At 36.4% G+C, this 20,194-nt stretch overlaps 1 protein-coding gene across 2 annotated transcripts in view; it reads right to left on the bottom strand.

Moving 5' to 3' along the window:
* Positions 1 to 20,194, bottom strand: part of LOC149787876 (succinate-semialdehyde dehydrogenase, mitochondrial-like) — a 75,839-nt gene that overhangs the window by 23,410 nt on the left and 32,235 nt on the right. For both annotated transcript variants that reach the window (XM_089974114.1, XM_089974113.1), the window contains exons 7-9: positions 17,925 to 18,068; positions 16,286 to 16,429; positions 8,216 to 8,374 (exon numbers count right to left, since the gene is read on the bottom strand). In XM_089974114.1, coding sequence (XP_089830240.1) covers positions 8,216 to 8,374; positions 16,286 to 16,429; positions 17,925 to 18,068 — 447 coding nt within the window. The remainder of the gene's footprint in view (positions 1 to 8,215; positions 8,375 to 16,285; positions 16,430 to 17,924; positions 18,069 to 20,194) is intronic.

The following is a 20,194-nucleotide window of genomic DNA, read 5'->3' as shown; positions in this document are numbered from 1 at the left end:
AAATAAAAAAATAACCAGAGACTGAAATTTTGAGACCATCACTATATATGCTCCTAGTATGCATTCTGTCCAAACATTAAACATTCCTGCTTAAAGCCCATGCAAAACTATCCTTGGGTCAGTTTATACAGCTGATTATCATATACACAATTCAAAGGTAAGGTGATCAGAGATAAGATAGCAACATTTTACTGATTATTTAACTGGCTGAGAACAACTAGGGTTATGCCCTTGTCAAGTCCTTTGAACAATGCTGTGGGAAAGCCCATCAGTCTAATTTGCATAGGTAAAGTGGAACAACTCAATTCATTTGAAGTTATAGGTAAATCAAAGAAATGCTTGTTGAAGAACAAAAGTTGCTACAAATCAATGCCCTGAATGAGAATATTTGAGCAATCTTTATTGAAGATTATTAGCAAATTTATGATAAGCAGGAGAATTTCTTTGAACTTGGTTTTTACTCCTTATATAAAACACAAGACATGATCATTTCAGTAGTTGCATTAGTGTACAGGTGTTGGAATACATCTCTGATTCATGAAAGGACGAGCCAACTGCAAAGCCCACCAAATTAGATTTCAGAAATTTTGGACAGAGTCTGACTTTTGCAACCCTATGTTCAAAGCAAAGAATAAACATTTTAAAAAGTGAGCAATTTAGTCTTTAGTATGCTGGCATTTACATTCCATGTACATGCAAATACATGTCTAAAAATAAGAAAACTCTCCTACTTTCTTGTGGTCATGGCAAGCTTGGATAGAACAGGCAATTCTTTGTGAACACTAGATGATTTCCTAGAATAGGCATATATTTTGAAAACCTATCTGCATCCATCTTTATGTCAATATATATATATATATATATATATATATATATATATATATATATATATATATATATATATATTCAGGAATCTTAGCCCAAATTTATTAATTTTTTTAAACAACAAAAATCCTATATTTCTTGACCTCCACAAAGTGCTTGTAATCTGTAGTTCATGTGTGAACAGTAAACAGCTAAACCTATCCTCAGAGCATACAGCTGATATAAGGCAATTAAAAGATAAAGCAGTCAGACTGAAGAACACAATTAGGTGAGTAGGTGATTTATCCCATTCTGTTACCTTTTCCACTACTCTGAACCATAGCCATTAAAAAATCACCCGAAATTGTGAAGTTTGGAGATCAAAACCACCTTCCAGAGATTACTTAATTGGCTAACAATAGTTAAGGTGATGTGTCGAGTCAAATTCTGCTATGGGAGAGTCCATTTAGCTAATTGGCATATGTAAATTAAAACAAAGTAGAACAACAAAAGTCGTACATCAGGGATGTGCTGAAGATGTTACTGTACATAACTGCACTGAATGAGAATGTTGAAGCCATCTTTAACACATTAACCCCTGGCGGTTTTTGTCATTTTCATCTGAAATTCGAGAAGGAAACACATTCTGAAAGCTATTTCTGAATACATCTGAAAACACCAACTTCCTGGTGATCTTCCAATAAAATAGTGCCTAGCTGTGTTAGAAACATTGTTTTTCATTGGCTATTTGGCTCGCACATGAGCAGAAGGGTAAAAGCAGGGTTTTTTTGTTGCTTAATGGACCCATTATTTTCGTATTGAGACCACTCTTTAGTCCAAATGCCCATCTTATCCTACTTTTTGCAAAGGTTCATCTGTCTGTTTGCAGTTCATACTGGTTTACCTTAGATCAGAGACCAAAAAGTCTAAAATCTGGACACAAAATCGGATTCCGACCACGGGCGAATTTTGTACTATTGTGAAACTTTACACTGTCTGTTGCAACTGGGAGTGAAGTGTGACAGATACAGTAGCAAAGCTGATGGAGATTGCATTCTTGATAATGTATTCATCACTCTCTCACTGCTCTCTGGCCAGAGTGAGCATATATGACATGTATGATCAGAAATGTATCCTACAGACAATATATACAGCAGGGGTCTCCAACATGTGGCCCGTGGAGTTATTTCCTGCAATCTGGAAATTGTAAAATAATTAATAATGCAAATTTTTTCTACAGTGATGCAGCCCTTGGCCTAATGTACTAGTCCTCATGTGGTCCTTGTGGTGATTTGAGTTTGAGACCCTTGATGTAAAGGTAGGATATCTGTTCTAGCTAGAGATTTTACACCCCATACATTACATATACAGGTAGGGTGGTAGACATCAGCTTTAGGTAGAGATGTTTACAGTCCCCATACACTACATGTACAGGTAGGGTGGTAGACATCAGCTCTAGGTAGAGATGTCTACAGTCCCCATACACTACATATACAGGTAGGGTGGTAGACATCAGCTCTAGGTAGAGATGTCTACAGTCCCCATTCACTACATATACAGGTAGGGTGGTAGACATCATCTCTAGATAGAGATGTTTACAGTCCCCATACACTACATATACAGGTAGGGTGGTAGACATCAGATTTAGGTAGAGATGTTTACAGTCCCCATACACCACATATACAGGTAGGGTGGTAGACATCAGCTCTAGGTAGAGATGTTTACAGTCCCGATACACTACATATACAGGTAGGGTGGTTGACATCAGCTCTAGGTAGAGATGTTTACAGTCCCCACCCACTACATATACAGGTAGGTTGGTAGACATCGGCTCTGGGTAGAGATGTTAACAGTTCCCATACACTACATGTACAGGTAGGGTGGTAGACATCAGCTTTAGGTAGAGATGTTTACAGTCCCCATACACTACATATACAGGTAGGGTGGTAGACATCAGATTTAGGTAGAGATGTTTACAGTCCCCATACACTACATATACAGGTAGGGTGGTAGACATCAGCTCTAACCAGAGATTTTAAACCCCATGCAGTAAAACATGTTCATTATACTGACACATGTAAATACAGGAAGTAGAAAAATGGTATGCACAGGTGAAATCAATCAAGCATCAAAGTTGCTGAGAAGAGAACATTAAAGATAACACACAGTGCTTATGGAAATTACATATCTGTAATAAAAGACAACTGCTGACAGAATTTAAAGACAAGGATGAGTACCATAGATGAATTAAGGGAACCAGTATGGGCTATTAAAATGGTGTTGATACTATTATCATATAATGATAACACTGGACAACAAATTTTTACAAAAGTCATGTTACTGAAATAAAATTAGTCAATTCTTATCAATTTTTATGTGCTGAACACGAATATGACAGTCAAATTGCAAAATTGGCTCTAGTTTTTTTGTAATCTGCAAGAAATTAATGTTTACATAACGAAATGCATTCCAATAGTAAAAGGTCAACTGTAATAGCCTACCTATAAAAAATCAAGTCATTGACTACATCTTAGATTTCTTCGCCTGTCTCTTGTACAGCTGTTCGGGAGCATCTCTGAGGAGTGTCCAGCAGTAGTCAGCCAGCATTGTAGTGGACCATTTTCCCTGGTATCTTTGTTCCATTGTTGCGATATCTTGATGAAAACGTTCGCCGTGTTCATCACTAACAATACCACAGTTGCTAGGAAAGAAATCCAAATGGGAATGAAGGAAGTGAATCTTTAGAGACATATTGCAGCCAAGTTTCTTATACTTCATCAACATGTCTTCTACTAGTTCCTTATAGTTTTCTGCCCTAACATTTCCGAGGAAGTTTGTAGAAACTAGGCGAAAAGCATTCCATGCTTGTTTCGCGTCACCTTCCAGCAAGTTGTTGAACCGGTCATCTTTGAAAAGCTCTCGAATCTGAGGACCCACAAAAACTCCCTCTTTAATCTTTGCTTCGCTGAGTCGAGGGAATTTTTCATGCAGGTATCGGAATGCTGGCAAAGTCCGGTCAATGGCTTTCACGAAGTTCTTCATCAAACCTAGTTTGATGTGAAGGGGTGGTAGCAAGATTTTCTGAGCCTCAACCAGAGCTGGGTGTTGGATATTCTTCTCTCCAATGGCTACATTCTGTCTGTGAGTCCATTCCTTCCTCATGTAGTGCATTTCCCTTGCTCGGCTATCCCACTCGCATAAGAAACACATGTATTTTGTATATCCTTGCTGCAGTCCCATTAAAAGGGCAACTACCTTCAAATCACCACAGAGGTGCCAGCTGTACTTGTTATACTCAATGGAATTCAGTAGCTGCCTTAAGTTATCGTATGTCTCTTTCATGTGGACAGCATACGCTATTGGAATAGATGGAAGAATGTTTCCATTGTGCAAAAGCACAGCCTTGAGACTCAGTTTCGAAGAGTCCACAAATAGTCTCCATTCTTGTGGGTCATGAGTGAATTTTAAAGCATTCATGAGGCCCTCAATATCGGAACAGAATATCAGATTACTTTCCTTTCTGAAGAAAGGCTCCAATTGCTGGTGGCGCTTTCGATATGCAGTAATTGTGACATCTTCTTCTAGAAGATTCCATTGTTGGAGTCTTGATCCTAGCAATTCTGCCTTGTTCTTTGATAAGTCCAAATCACGAATCAGGTCATTTAGTTCTTCCTGTGTTATTCTGTGTGGGGTTGATGATGCACCACAGTGAAAATCTGGATCACTGCATGCTGATGGACCAGGAGAAGAACAGGTCGACTCACCTTTGTCTTCGTCAGATGAATCAAGAGAATATTCTGCTGGAGGTTCTGGAATAGGAAGTCCCTCACCATGTGGAACTGGTCTCAATGCAGACGGAATGTTTGGGTAGACTATTCTCGACTTCTTTCGCTTCGTTATTCCGCCGGAAAGAGGAGGAACCAAGCAGAAGTAACAGTCATTTAGGTGGTTGCTTGGCTCTCTCCACACCATTGGGACTGCAAACGGCATTGATGACCTTTTGCAATTCAACCACTGTGAAAGCTGTGTTGTACATGTAGCACAGCATATATGCGGAGCCCAAGGCTTGTCTTGGTCACCAACCTTGCATCCGAAGTAAAGATGATATGCCTTCTTCACTTGAGAATTGATACTTTTCTTCTGGTTGGCAAATGTCACTTCCCCACAAATATAGCAAAAATTGTCCGCGGTATTAACACACTTTCGAGGCATTACTGTTCTTTATTGTACGTAAATGGATAAAATAATAAGTTTTATGTAACAGTAGCTTGAACTGTCTCGCACAACGTCTAAAATATTTTAAATGCTGAACCTATCTGATTGGGCTTTATATAGTACACTGCTTACGTCAGCTTCAGCAGCCGCCTGGCATTAGTATAATAGGCCTACACATGTATAGTACACTGCTGACGTCAACTTACTTCAGCAGCCGCATGGCATTAGTATTGCACTGCATCAGAAAATGATGCAATCAACTGTGGATGATGTGAGCATGATGGTATTATGCAATGTTACATCATTATTCCGGATGTTGCTGCAGTCCTACTGGAGAAATTTACACAGTGAAACATAGAAAATGAGGTATATGAATATCTTCAAAACGAGAGCCAATACAAATTTTTCACGGTTATATTCGTGTTCGGCACACCAAAATACTACAGATTAGGGCCTTTTCAAGTCAGTAATGATTTCACTGTTGACCAGTGTAATGAAGATGGGCAATTGAAATGTAAAATGAAAAACACGGATATACAAGATAACTTATTCTCACCAATTCAATATTGCTTGTTTGGGTCACAGGCATTGACCACAAAACAAACTTTTTGAAGCTCAAGAAAAGAAAAGAACAACATGTGGAAGGTCGGTAGATAGGTATTTCAGATTTAATAACATGCAATACCTGCTACTGATCTTGTAAAATATACAGCTTCAGAATAGCATAGTATCTCCATCATCTTTGGGCATTTTCATACTTTCTTCTCAACACTGCAGTTACACCTAAAATGATCTAAGGCAGGAATTTGTTTTAATATAGTGTAATGTCCAGGCAGTCTTATACATAAAAAGCGGTCTCAGGTCAAACCAGAAAGAATATGAAGTCATACAGTCTTGGTCTGAATGTTGACTGAATGACTCAGCTGTTCCTACATGATTGCCTTAGTCAAGACTCTTCAGTTCAACGTTGAAAATTTTAGAATTTATAGTTATAAAAGACAGCCATTAATGTTAATTAAGTTCATCATCTAATTATAAACATGATGTGGTTCCAGTCATGTATATACTATCTAGTCATTGCATCATTTATATGACAAATGATTTTAACTGTTCACCTGTTGTTAAGATCTTGTCATAAACAACTAATCAAAATTTGTATTAACTGTTCTTGTTATAAACAAATGAACTCAATTTTGTTTAAAAAAAGTATTAACCTGTTGTTAAACATATGAACACAAGTTAAATAATTTCTTTCTATTTAAAGAAATATAACGTACAACAATCTTAAATAACTAAGTCCTATTAAATTTTTAAAATTATAAATCAATTAGACCCTAGATTAAATTGATGCACTATTTTGATTATTTGTCATGCAGCAGAATATTTAATTGATTACTAATCAATCAATGATTGGTTGGTGTAGCCAACGATTGATCATGTATGTTCAAACGATTCCCAAAACTATTGTATACATCTTCAACCGAAGGAGAAACGATAGGATTTACATTTATGTATTAAGCACTAGTCAAGGTTCAGACAAGCGTAGCTGAATATATACATGGGTTATTCTACGTTGTTGCTAAATGAAAGGATGATGCAACCTGCAGGTGGCACACAAGCTTGCAATCTTGCTCACTGTAACTCATATGATGGCAATTACAGCTCTGTACATTGCAGTTCCTCCACCAGTATGAAAGTAACCTTATAAAGGAAGGATAGGAGAATAGTCTGTCATAATCTGCAATTAGCAAAGCCTTTTCTTGCCTACTAACTTGACCATCCAGTGGAATTTCCTTATCTCTCAACATGAATGCCCAGCAGGCACAAAAAGAAGGCTGTCATTCCACAATAGCAATGTTAATATTGTAAAGTCAAACCTATTCTCACAATTACAATATAGGGCAATCTTACCGTAACATGGAATAGGCAATCTCTTAAAATGAGTTCTACTGTACAAATAATGTCATTAAGAATGATCACCTGTCCAATGTTGGAGCACTTAACTTCTTTAAAATGGATATATTAGCATAGTCAAGGGTCCAAGCAATCCAATAACACTAAGAATATGAACAAGTTGGTGTTCATTTTCTTTTGCTACTTGTAACAGAGCATATATCTGCAAATTAGGTACATTTCACAGCAATACATGGAATGAGTACCCTGCCACTAATCGCTAATTAAATAATAACCAACCACGTTTTTGAATTCATCAAAAATTGTATGGACTCCTCTCATCAAATAGGCAGAGTAAATGATATGTTAGTGCAGCCCTGCATACCGGATGGTTTTGTTTGAAGTGTTTTGATTGGCTGATCATTTGGTCATTTAGCTCAATATGCAGAAATAGAACTCAAACACATGCAAATCCTATTGCCTGAGTCCTGGACTACACATTTTAGAATTCAGACAAGTAAAATTTTCCAGGACATGCGCTTTTTTACTATTTTAAAGCAAGTTATGCAAGTGTAAATTTTCATACTGTAATCTACCTTTATCTGTCTATACTGGGCATACTGAATGCTTGAATCTACCTCCATTGATTTACATCCTGTGATACTTAAGTATGTGGTCATTGATAGCTGTTGCATGTGTTTGAGTTCTTTTTCTGCTCTACTGCATATTGGGCTAAGTGACCAAATTATCAGCCAATCAAAACACTTCAAAACAAAAAAATCCAGTAGGATTAACTAGCAGTGTTTTAAGGGACCTTGTTATGTTGTGTTTATTCATAAGCATATTACCCGTTGACTTCAGGCCAATGAGTCAATGCAATGAAAATGATGAAAGACACATTATCAACAAATGTGTCTGTTTCCTTTATGAACTGATTCAGTAACAATAATGAGTCCTTTTTTTATTAATTATACAGAGCACAGGGGCTTGTAGAGTTACTTGCAATCTACCTACACACATGTACTATACATAAAATAATATACAAGGCAGGACACTTATCTCCATTTCCATGCAACCTATTTAAGAATCAACACTGATATTTCAATCTATACTACCACATAACATGGTCATAATCACAACTTAATATGCAAGTGCAACATGAATGGAATACTTTCTTCTCATTTGGCAACCGAAAATGACTATCTAAAAATGTAATTTTCCAGGAACAAAGTTATATACATGTCCAATGACCAAGACTGAAGAACACGAATAGGTGAGTATGTGATTTAACCCATTCTGTTACCTTTTCCACTGCTTTAGAATTTATCAATGGTCCCTGTGTTGTACCCTCCTCCATACCATCTCCAATTCTCAGTTCCTTGTCAATGGCTGTAGACAGTTTTTTCACGAATGCGTCATAAACCCCCTCCTGAACCAGAATCCTATTGGCACACACACACGTCTGAAGCATACAGAGGGAAAAATTTGGATTTGGGTCTTAATAATATACAACAACCTATTGTGACGTGACATATAATTAAAGAAAATATATCAGTCTAAATCATTTTTTCCATTTTTAGTCCTCCTATCATATGATCAATAAGGACAAATTAACTGTGAATCTGGACATTTCTGCTGTAGAGAAATTTCCAGCAATTTTGTGGGTTTCTTATGAAATGCAAAAATTGAAAATGCAAACTGTTCACTAATAAAACCACAAAATAAATGTTTGGTTTTCTAATATTTATATTAATATCAGACACTTTTTTTTACACAGAAACATTATGCACCATCAATTAAATCACTACTTTTTAACTTATCAGAACTGTGCAATCATGCATCAGGATACATGAGTTTTGATCAAAATAACAGTCGCTGAATCTGTCTTCAAGTCTTGCATTTCACAAGCATAAACAAGATAGGATTTGATTTTAAAAGCAAAATCATGTCTCTCTCCATTTCACCATCACAATTAACATTATTCCATGGCACTGGTACATGACAAAAGCAAAATCATGTCTCTCTCCATTCCACCATCACAATCAATGTTATTCCATGGCACTGGTACATGACAAAAGAAAAATCATGTCTCTCTCCATTCCACCATCACAGTCAATGTTATTCCATGGCACTGGTACATGACAAAAGAAACAGTGGTACATGACAAAAGAAAAGACAAACTCTTATAGGATGAATAAAATAAAATTTTGTTAGGAATACAAAATTTAGGTCTTAGATCAAAACAGTCCATTGTTTAACTTGCAAACTGAGAGTTTTGAATTGGAACAGGTCTGAAATCTGTTCAAAAGAGGGAACTGATAGCTGAAATCTTGGACAATATAAAAAGAGAATCCACATTTGGCTAGAGAACAGTTCCAGTCAAATGCCATGCTGGTGGCAACTCTTCTGACCTCATGAACCGAAATGTGTAATAAGTTCAACTGAGTTGGGATTATTTCTCAATATGCAGAGCGAACAACCCACATAATAAAGGACAAGATAGTCTGTGTTGACATATCCTCCTGTTCCTTCTTGAGAGGTAAAAAATAGCATGATCTCCCTCCATGCAGCAGCTCTGTTCTATTAACATACCACTTCAAAGCCTGAAATGGGTCTTGCAGGTGGCCTTGATCTGAAGTGTGCAGACCAGACTGAGGTTTCATCACAAAAGTCTGGTTACCCATGGAAGGAAGCATGTTCTTGGCAATGAAAGAGAATGCCATTCATGGGTAAAACTGACCCATCTTGTCGGAACTGCATGTAATTTGGGTCTGCTGATTGGGCATGTATTTCTCTAATTCTTCCTGCAGTCTTAATGTCATGAGGAGGTGGTTCAAAAGGTGTCTTGTTCAGCCAGGTTAGTAATCAAGATAAGTTCTACATTGGGCACAGGGCAAATATTTTTGTCCATATATGCTCAAAGTTGGACAGAAGGCTGAATAAGTCCTTGTTTTGCCTGATATCCTCTGTTTCATGATGATAAAAGGTATCAGTGACTGTGGAGTGGTAACCTACTATCATACTGACTGCCATCATGGTTGTTTGAGTAGATAAGGGAGAAACTGAACTTTCCCAGGAGTTTCCACTGCAAAATTGATGAGGTTACTGATCCAATTCTCCCACCTGAGTGGTGCTCTTGCTTTCTGTATCACTTTTGGAATCAGAGGGTTCATATCTGAGTGAAAACCAAGGGCTGGAAATACCATTCTGTCTGTAGTTGACTATTCCGGGACAAAGAATCAGCTAGTGTGTTTAGGTATCCTGGGATATGAAAAACTTATATGTGGATTTGTTGTTGAGAACATCACTTTAGAAAGTCCCACACCAGGACACAAAGGTCTGGGGACTTGGTCCCTCTTTGTCATTTGAGACAACTCACCACTGTATAGTTGTCTCCCTTTTAAATATTAATGCCACCAGTGAAAGGCTTTCACAATGGCCTTCATCTCCAAACTACTGACATGCAGATGTCATTCCTGAGTAGACCATACACCATGGTAGTATGTAGGCTCTTCAGCACTCCATACTTGCATAAGTACAGAATATAAGCTCTGGTGGTTGTACTTGCAGAGGTAAACCAGCCATGAGCCAAGTTAGGTTGCCCCAATTCCACAGATGGTGCCTCAGCTGTGTGCAGATGATGAGGGTTGGTTCAGTGGGCAAACTTTAACCTCCAGTGGGATAGACGAATCATTTGCGATGTGTGCACATAAATGAAACCTAGGGCGATGCGTCTGCTGCTGTGTCGAACAAGCCCAGTAGGCAAAGGAATTCCTGTGTGGATAGAGTTTTCCTTGAAAATAAAGAAGCCACTATGGTTCAGATTTTCCTTGTCAGTTCCTGAGGGAGACAAACTATGTTTGTCTGTGTACTGAACTCATACCTAGGTGAACAAATAGCTAAGATGGTACTAAGTCAGAATTTTCCTTGTTGACGAGAAAGCCCAGATTGTTAAGCATTGTAACAAGGGTTATGATGTCATGTTCTAAGATATAACTCATCTGCAGGATGTTGTCCATGTAACTTGAGGTTGCCACCATAGAAATTGTTCAGACATGCACCATTCATCATCAGATTAGTGAAAACCCAGGGGCTGATACTGAGTCCAAATGGGAGCACTCTAAAAGTTCCTACGATGTCACTGTAGGTGAATTGTAGGAACTGGAAGCCTTGAGAACAGGGACATGAAGTCATGCATCATTTTTAAGTCCACACTGACTGCAAGTCTCCCTCTTGGATGGCATTCAAAATACACCATGGTGTTCCCATTGAGAAACAAGGGGTGTGAATGAATTGAATCAGGGCATTTAGGTTGATGACTGGACACAGATTGCGATTTGACTTTGGGACCAAGAAAAGTCTGGAATAAACCCTAGAGAATTTGTTTCAAATTAATTCTACTGCCCTTTTCTGAAGGTCATTTATTTCTTGCTGCAATGTGGTCACTTTGAATGGGTCCATTGGGACATTTGAAACTGTTGGGACTCTGGACAGCGGAGGAGTAATGAAAGTGATACACAGTCCCTCAGAAACTGCTTGTTCAGTCCATGGATCATCAAGGAAAATACTGTCCCATTCAGCAGCAAAGAATTAGGGCCTTCCTCCTACCAGGATGGAAATTATGTAATTTTTTAGAGGAGAAGGCTGTTGGGAGGAGAAACTTTGGAGCAAATGATAGGATCCTCTCTGTGTTTTTCCCGCTTTGGTTTGGAAGAACTGGTTTTGCTCGGTGGAGGTTTGATAGGATGGTTTTACAGAGGTGTGTGCCCTATGTGTGCTCCATCCTTTTCTTGATTTCCCATAATATATCTGTATCGACACTGTGATTGTAATTGATTTCCCATAATATCTCTGTGTCGACACTGTGGTTATGCAGAAGGGAAATTGGTCTCCTTGGTGGCTTGTTTGCAGATGTCTTCAATCTGGCCATTAAAAAGAAGGTTAGAGGATAAAGGCATTACTCGCAGCTCAGCCCTATGGTGGTCCTTCAGGAAAGTTTAGGTAGAGAGCACCAAGTCACATTCCACCAACTGTAAATTTGCAGCTGCAGTTACAGCATTGACCAAAGTGTGTTGAGCAGCTCTGTTCAGTAATTGGGCCATTCTTGTCAATACAATTGGAGTGTCATATCCTCCACGACATGTTTGAGCTAGTTAGAATACATCTCTATAAATAAATCATTACCCCATTAGCAAAGAAAAATTCTGCATGTTGTTTTTGTTGTTGTTGTTGTCGGGTTTAATGCCATTTTTCAGCACATGATAGGCTATACATGGCAACCATTATTAATGGTGGAGGAAGACCCTGGGAAAACCCCGGAAAGAACCACCAACACCTGAGAAGCTACTGGCAAGCTTTCTCACATACCCAAATGGGCCAAATCCGAGACTCAAACCCATGCAGACAGAGGTGAGATGGCAGTGAACCATAATGGAGAGTGCTTTAGACCACTCGGGGCCACCCCAATTCTGCATGTGTCCTATTCACACTGTTGCAGTATCACAAGGGTGAGGAAACACATTACAGTAACATCTATGCAATGATCTATATTTGAAAATAAATGAAGTTTCAAAGAAATTCAAAGTTTTTATGCAACCACTAAAGTGGTCAAAAGCACTCACCTTTACCAATCATTAACATCTCAACTCTGTCTGCAAGGGTTTGAGTCTTGGACTCGACCAATATCTGCGAGGGTTCGAGTCTTGGACTCGACCAATCTGGGTACATGAGAAAGTTTGCCAGTAGCTTCCCATGGGTCAGTGGTTCTTAACAGGGTTTTCCTAGATTCTTCCTCCACCAGTTATATTGGCCACCATGTATAGCCTATCATGTGCTAAAAATGGCATTAAACCAAAGACAAATTAATGTGTATAGCAGGTAAACTTGCAAGAAAAACGTCTTGTCTAAATCTGATGCTTCCCACCTGTAAAATAGAATAACCTACTTATTTACTTATTTAACTTACATGTATAAAATAGTTAACTTTGAATAAATTTACGATGCATATTTATAAATTAAAAAGATTATGTTCACCATGGATTTTCCCCTTTATGCTGTTTTTCCTTCATTTTTATTTATTTTGATGAAATTCACTGCATTAGTTCTAAGTTCAGATGCACCAGGTCTTTTCTTTTTACCTATGTAAAACCCTAACTTACACACAACATATTAAACCAGACTGTAATCAACAATTTATACATACTGTATCAAACCAGACTGAGTACAGTAGCCTATCATGTGCTGAAAAATGGCGTTAAACCCCACAACAACAAAAATCAAACCAGACTGTTATCAACAATTTAGATACATTGTATCAAACCTGACTGTTATCAACAATTTAGATACATTGTATCAAACCAGATTGTTATCAGCAATTACATAGTTGGCCTCTATAGGCTATAAATAGACTCCAGCTGCCACTGTATCATTTGTTATCAGGCAGACTATAAATTCATTAAAAAGTGATCATGACAATGAAATGGTGGTACTTACAACAGGACGTAAAAAACACAAAAGAATAAAGAAAATGCATTTTTTCTATGATATTAAAGTAGAGAACTATAAAGAGTTGATAAAAACCATAGGTACCAGGGGTTCATTTTCTCAATATTTTAAAAAATCATTGCTCTTAAAATCTGCTTGAGAAGCTATTGTCATTGTACACACCTCGAAGTTAGATTTTACTTTAAGTCACGGGCTTTGAGTAACCTTGAAGTTACAACCAGTATGACCATAATTAGAAGCACTGATCATGCATAATACCCTTTATTAGCCAGTATAGCTGAGGTCTCACATGAAATGTATGCAGTCTACTCATCTAATTGCTATAGGCATTCACATGTATAAAACAATTAACATGTTAGTTGAACCTATCGCAGAACGCAATATATAGTCATTTATATGGAACGTTTACTGCTGAATAAACATACATTTCTACTTTTAACAGCACTCGTCAGAAAGGGCATTCTGTTTAGTCTAGAATGTATATATCATTGAAAAATCTATCTGTTCATAATCTAAATACAAATATTTACCCGGTGTTTGTAAGGTATAAAATCAAGGTCACAGCAACCTTCTTTGGTTGTAAGAGTGCAGTTGTTTAGCATATATGCATCCAATTCTCAAGCTTCATGATCTTAACATAAACAGTAACCAATAAATGAACTTTCCACAAAGTAACCAAAATACAAAATATAGGTCACAGAGACCTCATTTTCAATACAGGTGTAATACTTATCAAGATGCATTCCCTTGCCAAGTTTCATAATTCTAGGTGGGATAGCATGCATATACCATGCCTACATAAGAGCCCAAAAATTATTTTGCAAAACATAATTTTCTTCTAGCCACAATGACGTTGACACTTTACCATTTTATCTCAAACATCAAAAGGCCTCTTCCATACCTTAAGTACAAGACCTCCACAAATTATGCTCATTATCCAGAACGAAACTTATTATGCAAAAACCATTTTCTTCAGTGAGCATGACAATGACCTCTAAATTTTGTACCCTAAAATCAATTGGCTATTTTCTCATCCAATGTGTATTGTGACTGAAATTTTTGTGCTAAAAACATTTTTCTCCTGTCAGTCACAGTGATCATGACATTTGATCCTCAAATCAAAAGGCTTCTTCCTTCCCCAAGTCCAAGCCATCCACAAACTTTGGTCCAGTTCTGTGATGTTAAACTAATGTTATTATGCAAACACCATTCTTCTTCTTTAGCCCACAGTGACACTTACTTTTGACTGTTTGACCACAACATCAATAGGCATTTTCCGTACCCAAGTGTGAGCCATCTACAAAATTTGGTGCAGGTCTGTGTAACTGAACAAAAGTCATTTTCCTTCTTTCAGTCATAATGACCTTAACCTTTGATCTTTTGACCCTGAAATCAATAGAGTTCTTCTTTATCACAAAGTTTAGGTCAGCCATAAAGTTTGGCAACTGTTGAAAGTGAAAAAATAAAGTTACTGTGCAGAAACAATTTTTTCTTTTAATTGACTGACTTCAACCTTTGAACCCAAAAGCAACAGGGCTCTGCCTTATCCCAAATGCAAGCAATCCAGAAAGTCTGTTAGCTGTAAACCATGGAAAACTGGAGATATTTTGCAGAAATGTTTCTTCTTTCAGTCACATCTACCTATGACCCTGAAATCACTACTTTAAAAGCAAGCCATCCACAAAATTTGGCAACTATAGATGGTGGACAACTCAGTTTATTGTACAGATGCATAACTGGTAAAAGGTGAATGGAGAAATGGATGGACATCATAATAAAATTCATGATTCTTTCTGGCACGCACAAAGAAACTCATGTGTTCATGAGCTAAATGCATAAATATACCCCAAACTATTAAAAGCTGGAATATGGGTCATGGTGAGCTTGTTGTGAAGATGTGGTACTAACAGATCAAAACTGATTCTAGCATGAACAGTACCTAAGAAATGAACATAAAATACAAACTTTTACCCAATTCAATAAAGCATAAAATGAGCCATAATGACCAGCTTATGCAATGACAGAATTGTGATCACCAAGCTGCATCCCCAAAACAAATTTCATGATTCTAAATATGAAACATTGTACATAACATACAGAAAACCCTGTACGATCATGACATAAGTGCAAACATTTAATAACATGAAATGTAAAAAAAGTGACAAATTGCAAAAATGCCTGAATAAATTTAATCAAGTTACCAAGTTCTAATACAAAGATGCAAACAAAATTTAATTTCTCAGCCTGAAGTAACTTTAGATTAAAAATGCTTACATTAAAAATAATTAAAAAAAATAAAAAATGATTAAATATATTTTGTTAGAAAAGTCCAATATTTAATTTTTAAAAAAATAAAGGTCAGTCACCAGTTCTTAGTGCCCACTCAAGATATTTAATAGAATTTTGAGCTATCTTGCTTACAAAAAAGTGAAAAATCAACAGACAGATGACACATAGATGGACAGATAGCACAAAACTGATATTTCTCTCACATCAGGGGATGGGGAGATGTAATGAGAACATTACATCTGAAACCACAAGGCATGCAAGAAAGAAATCAACAAAAATTAAAATCAATCAATAATAAAATCTACACAAAAATAGATATAGCTTAATTAAGTCACATCAGCAATATAAAAAATTATGTGAAAAAATATCCCAATTTACAATGTTAGTAACTACATTCTTCTTGGAAATAAATGTAGTTAACTAAGCACATCAACCATCTAATGAGCATTTTTCTTTTTTTCTTCATCTTTACTTCACCTTATCAATAAGTTAGTATCTAATTTTATGAGTTGGATTTAACCATAAAAGAGCATGGATTAGACCCACTAAGTATTTCTTGTGCCATAACTGTAAAATTTACCTGTCCTGAACACCTGAACTTGCAAGCTATTGTTCCTGCAACTGCAGCATCCAAGTTGGCACTGTTAAATACAATGAACGGAGCATTTCCTCCAAGTTCCATAGAGCATTTCTTGACAGTTGAAGCTGACTGCTGTAACAGTATCTAGAAGAAAATTATGAAATAACTGAAGAATTTTGCAAATCAAAAAAATTTGATAAGCAAAAGTAATACATAATGCAATAATATCATTCTCACTGGAGGGTGATAGACACAAAATGTATGCAATGAAATTGTGAAAATATTTTGCACATATGCTGAATTTACTGATTACGTCATGAAAATTGAAAGATGTTAAAAAATATACAGATCAGTCTGCACCAAGTACTGGCCAAGTACGTGAGGTACAAAATATAGGTGAGACTGAATAGCAATTGAAGTATTCTTCAGTTAACTCTGATATGCTTATCTTTTTCCAATCATGGGTTTCTAACCTTGGTTTTCGAAGCATTATTTCCATGTTAGACTAAATATGTTTTACAACACCATGTTATAACCCTTGTTTTACAACACCATGCTATAATACTTGTTTTATAACACCATGTTATAATACTTATTTATTTATTAGGTAAATGGCTGCAAATTATTCAAAAAGATTGTCCAGTACAGTGTCCAAGCAGTCACTAACAGGCTGGAAAAATTTGGGCTGTGTAATTGAGGTGGCAGTTGAGGGAAAAGGGAAATCAGAACCAGGTAGGACAGAAGAGCTGGCTGTGTAAAGGATGTGAGTGCTATGGGAGGGATAAATGTATAACCATATTTATTCTAATAGATGCACACCCTCAAATAAGCACACCCATGAATTATTCTAGAGAATGGAATAAAGAAGAGTACCATGGGCAGTACATCATAAACCCACCCAATGTTTAATATGCCTCTATGTAGGTGAAGCAAAAGTAAAATGTGCGATTCCGGTAATCTGACTTATTCCATTTGAATAGCCATTGCCCTATAACTCTGCATCACATTCGCCAAAAAAAAAATTGGTACCAATCGTGCTTGGTTTTTGATCTTCTAACTAGTAACCTTAGATTCGAAATTTTGATGTTACCAACACAAACAAAAAAGTACTTTAAAAAATGTGTACTAACCTTCATAACCTATATTTTTCCACACCTTTACCAAAACTGCATATATTTTATTTTTGGGAAGGGACACATTGTTGTTACCTCAAACTTTAATCCAAAAATCAACCGGCCTCTTCTTTACTTCATGTGTATGCCTTTGACTAAGTTTGGTCCAGTTCTGTGATGTAGAACATCTGATTGGCAACAATTTCATTTAGAACCAACAAGACATTATAAGATGTCTTTTAGTGAAACCCAATGTTGATATGACCATCCATGCTGAAGGAATAGTAATAACAGGATTTCTAAAATGGCAACTGTGGTGACTATATTAGATTTCCAATGTTATTTAGGACCAACTAAACCCTGGGATGAATGTATGTGAAGCATAAAGCTTCATGACAATCATCCATGAAGCTTGGATGAAGTAGCAATAACAAACTTGTACTAACTGACAGATGAATGATTAATGAAGGACAACAGATCATCCCATCCTGGGAAATGACCATTAAATAAATAAGTTCAAAGTTAACCTTTCCTGTTGCTGAGGAACCTGTGAAGGAGATGGCAGTAACCAGAGGGCTCTCACAAAGAACCTTGCCAACAGATGGTGCATTACTGCGGTCACATGTCACAACGTTGAACACGCCAGGTGGCACACCAGCTTTCTCTGCAAACTGATAAAAAGTATTTTCATTTTACATACATTGTATAGTAAGCAATTTACATAAAGTGTCAATGTAAGTGTCCTTATCCAATCATAATAAAACTTCAGCACATCTCCAATACATGTATGTGCATCACTGGTATGTTGATAGTAAGTATGTACAACAGAACTTGTGTTGAGAGACACCCCCAGCACCTTCTACCCTAAATATATGGACTCCAGACAGGTGGTCTCCCTTGACAGGTTGTAACAGTACAAAATATTAAATCTGCGTTTGGAGAATCTAATCTTTCAAGACAGGTGGTCTCTCATGACAGGTTTTACTGTACCTTTTTTTCGCTGAACCTGGAATGTTGTCAGAATTTTTGAGGTAGAATCAAATTAGCAAACTTAAATCAATATAAACATTAGAAATTACAGTATGTATATGTAAGATACACTGAATTGGGTGGATCATTATCACAGTAAATATGCATGCATTTCTTCTACAAGATGTTTTATACATTTGTTTGTACTATTAAATGTGCCAGTTTTTTTGTACTAATCAAGCATAACAACTACATTTTACTACAGTACCGTTATTCATATTATTATTCGTACCCTTTAATTTTTCATACACCATCAAGCCATAAAAATAATAATTAATTCTATCATATTTTTTCGTACACAAAATTTAATATTTTTTTGGTCATCCTATTATTTTTTGTACATAAAACGATCTTCTGTGAAGATTTACTTTTGCCAATGTGATAAAAAAATGTATGGCCCTTTAAATTTTACAGCCTAAAATAAGAGATAAAATCATTGTTTTAGTTGCATTTTTATTTTTTATTTATCCATTATTTTTATTTCATTTTGTTAGAACTGAAGACAGGTTCCCATTTCAAATGGATTCAAAAATATACCAAAGTTCGATTTAGGTACATCAAATGACCAGGGTATTGTTTTGCTAAGCAAGTTATGTGTAATGACTAACTTTGGACATGTTCTTAACTGAGGTACAAGTCGTCAATTTATTTTCAACTGGTTGAGATATTTTGAAGAAGGAGTGTTCACCAAACATGAATCCAGGCGGGGTAAGTAATACATGTATGTTAATTTTGCTCATTGATCTTTTACTTTTGCCATCAATATATGATCTTTTACTTTTGCCATCAATACCATGTTATGACTCCAGTGTCTGAATCTATGCAACAAGAAATAGCAAAACAAACAAGTTTTGCATAATTGAAAATAATTTATTTCTCAAAATACAGAAGTGAAAGAATTAAATTAACTTACAGCTTGGTGAATGAACTCTTGTCTCCTAAAAGTCCTTTCAATTCCAAGAAATCCAAAAAATGCCCCTTCTGTGTTGAAGTTTCAAATGTACAGAAAGATTTCCAAAGAATTCACCAATTATAAGTGTGTAGAAAGCCCGTTGCTCAGCTTACTCAGAAAGGGCAACTGTTTTGTTAACTGAGAATCTATTCAAATTCATTTTATTGACCTTCTTCATCTTTTGTATTGGCAAGAAAATATAATGATTGATTGTTCTGTTGTTATCATTACAATATATACTGCTATTCATCAACAGCTGGACAGCGTCGTTAATGAGCGCTCTTGATTACGTCAGTCAGTGTAACAAAGCAAAGTGCGCATTTGAAAACGAGTTCAGAAGTCATTTGAGTTTATTTATCCAGTAAAAATAATAATATCTCAATACAGGAATACGTGAAGACCACAGACCATTTGGCAATTAATCTATCTGGCTCAATATAGTAATGCAGTAAAAAAACTATAAAAACCCAGTTACTTTTAATCATATATGCAAAAGTCATTCACTCTGTGAGTTCAAGTTATATATACCGGTAGTTAATATCTTCAAAGATCTTGGTCAGTTCATGCTTGGGCATGTCTTCATTATTAATTTTCTTCAAATAACATACTATGTTTATAATACAAAAAATATTTTTATATACACGTTGCATTGTTGTTCTCTCTCTCTCTCTCTTAAAATCATTTGCCCTTTTTTCAACTGGCTTCAGAACAAGGATCAGTAAATTAATATTTTTCTTGAGCTAATAGACTTGTCGTACACATTTTCAATACCCCATGGGTAGCCTCATTTCCCTACATAGAGCCTCCTTAATTTTA

This window comes from Sinohyriopsis cumingii, chromosome 11 (genome assembly GCF_028554795.1).
Source record: "Sinohyriopsis cumingii isolate HCF-2022 chromosome 11, ASM2855479v2, whole genome shotgun sequence".
NCBI lineage: Eukaryota > Metazoa > Mollusca > Bivalvia > Unionida > Unionidae > Sinohyriopsis > Sinohyriopsis cumingii.
Note: the sequence above shows the minus strand (reverse complement) of the source record. Positions and strands in the feature narration are given on the sequence as shown.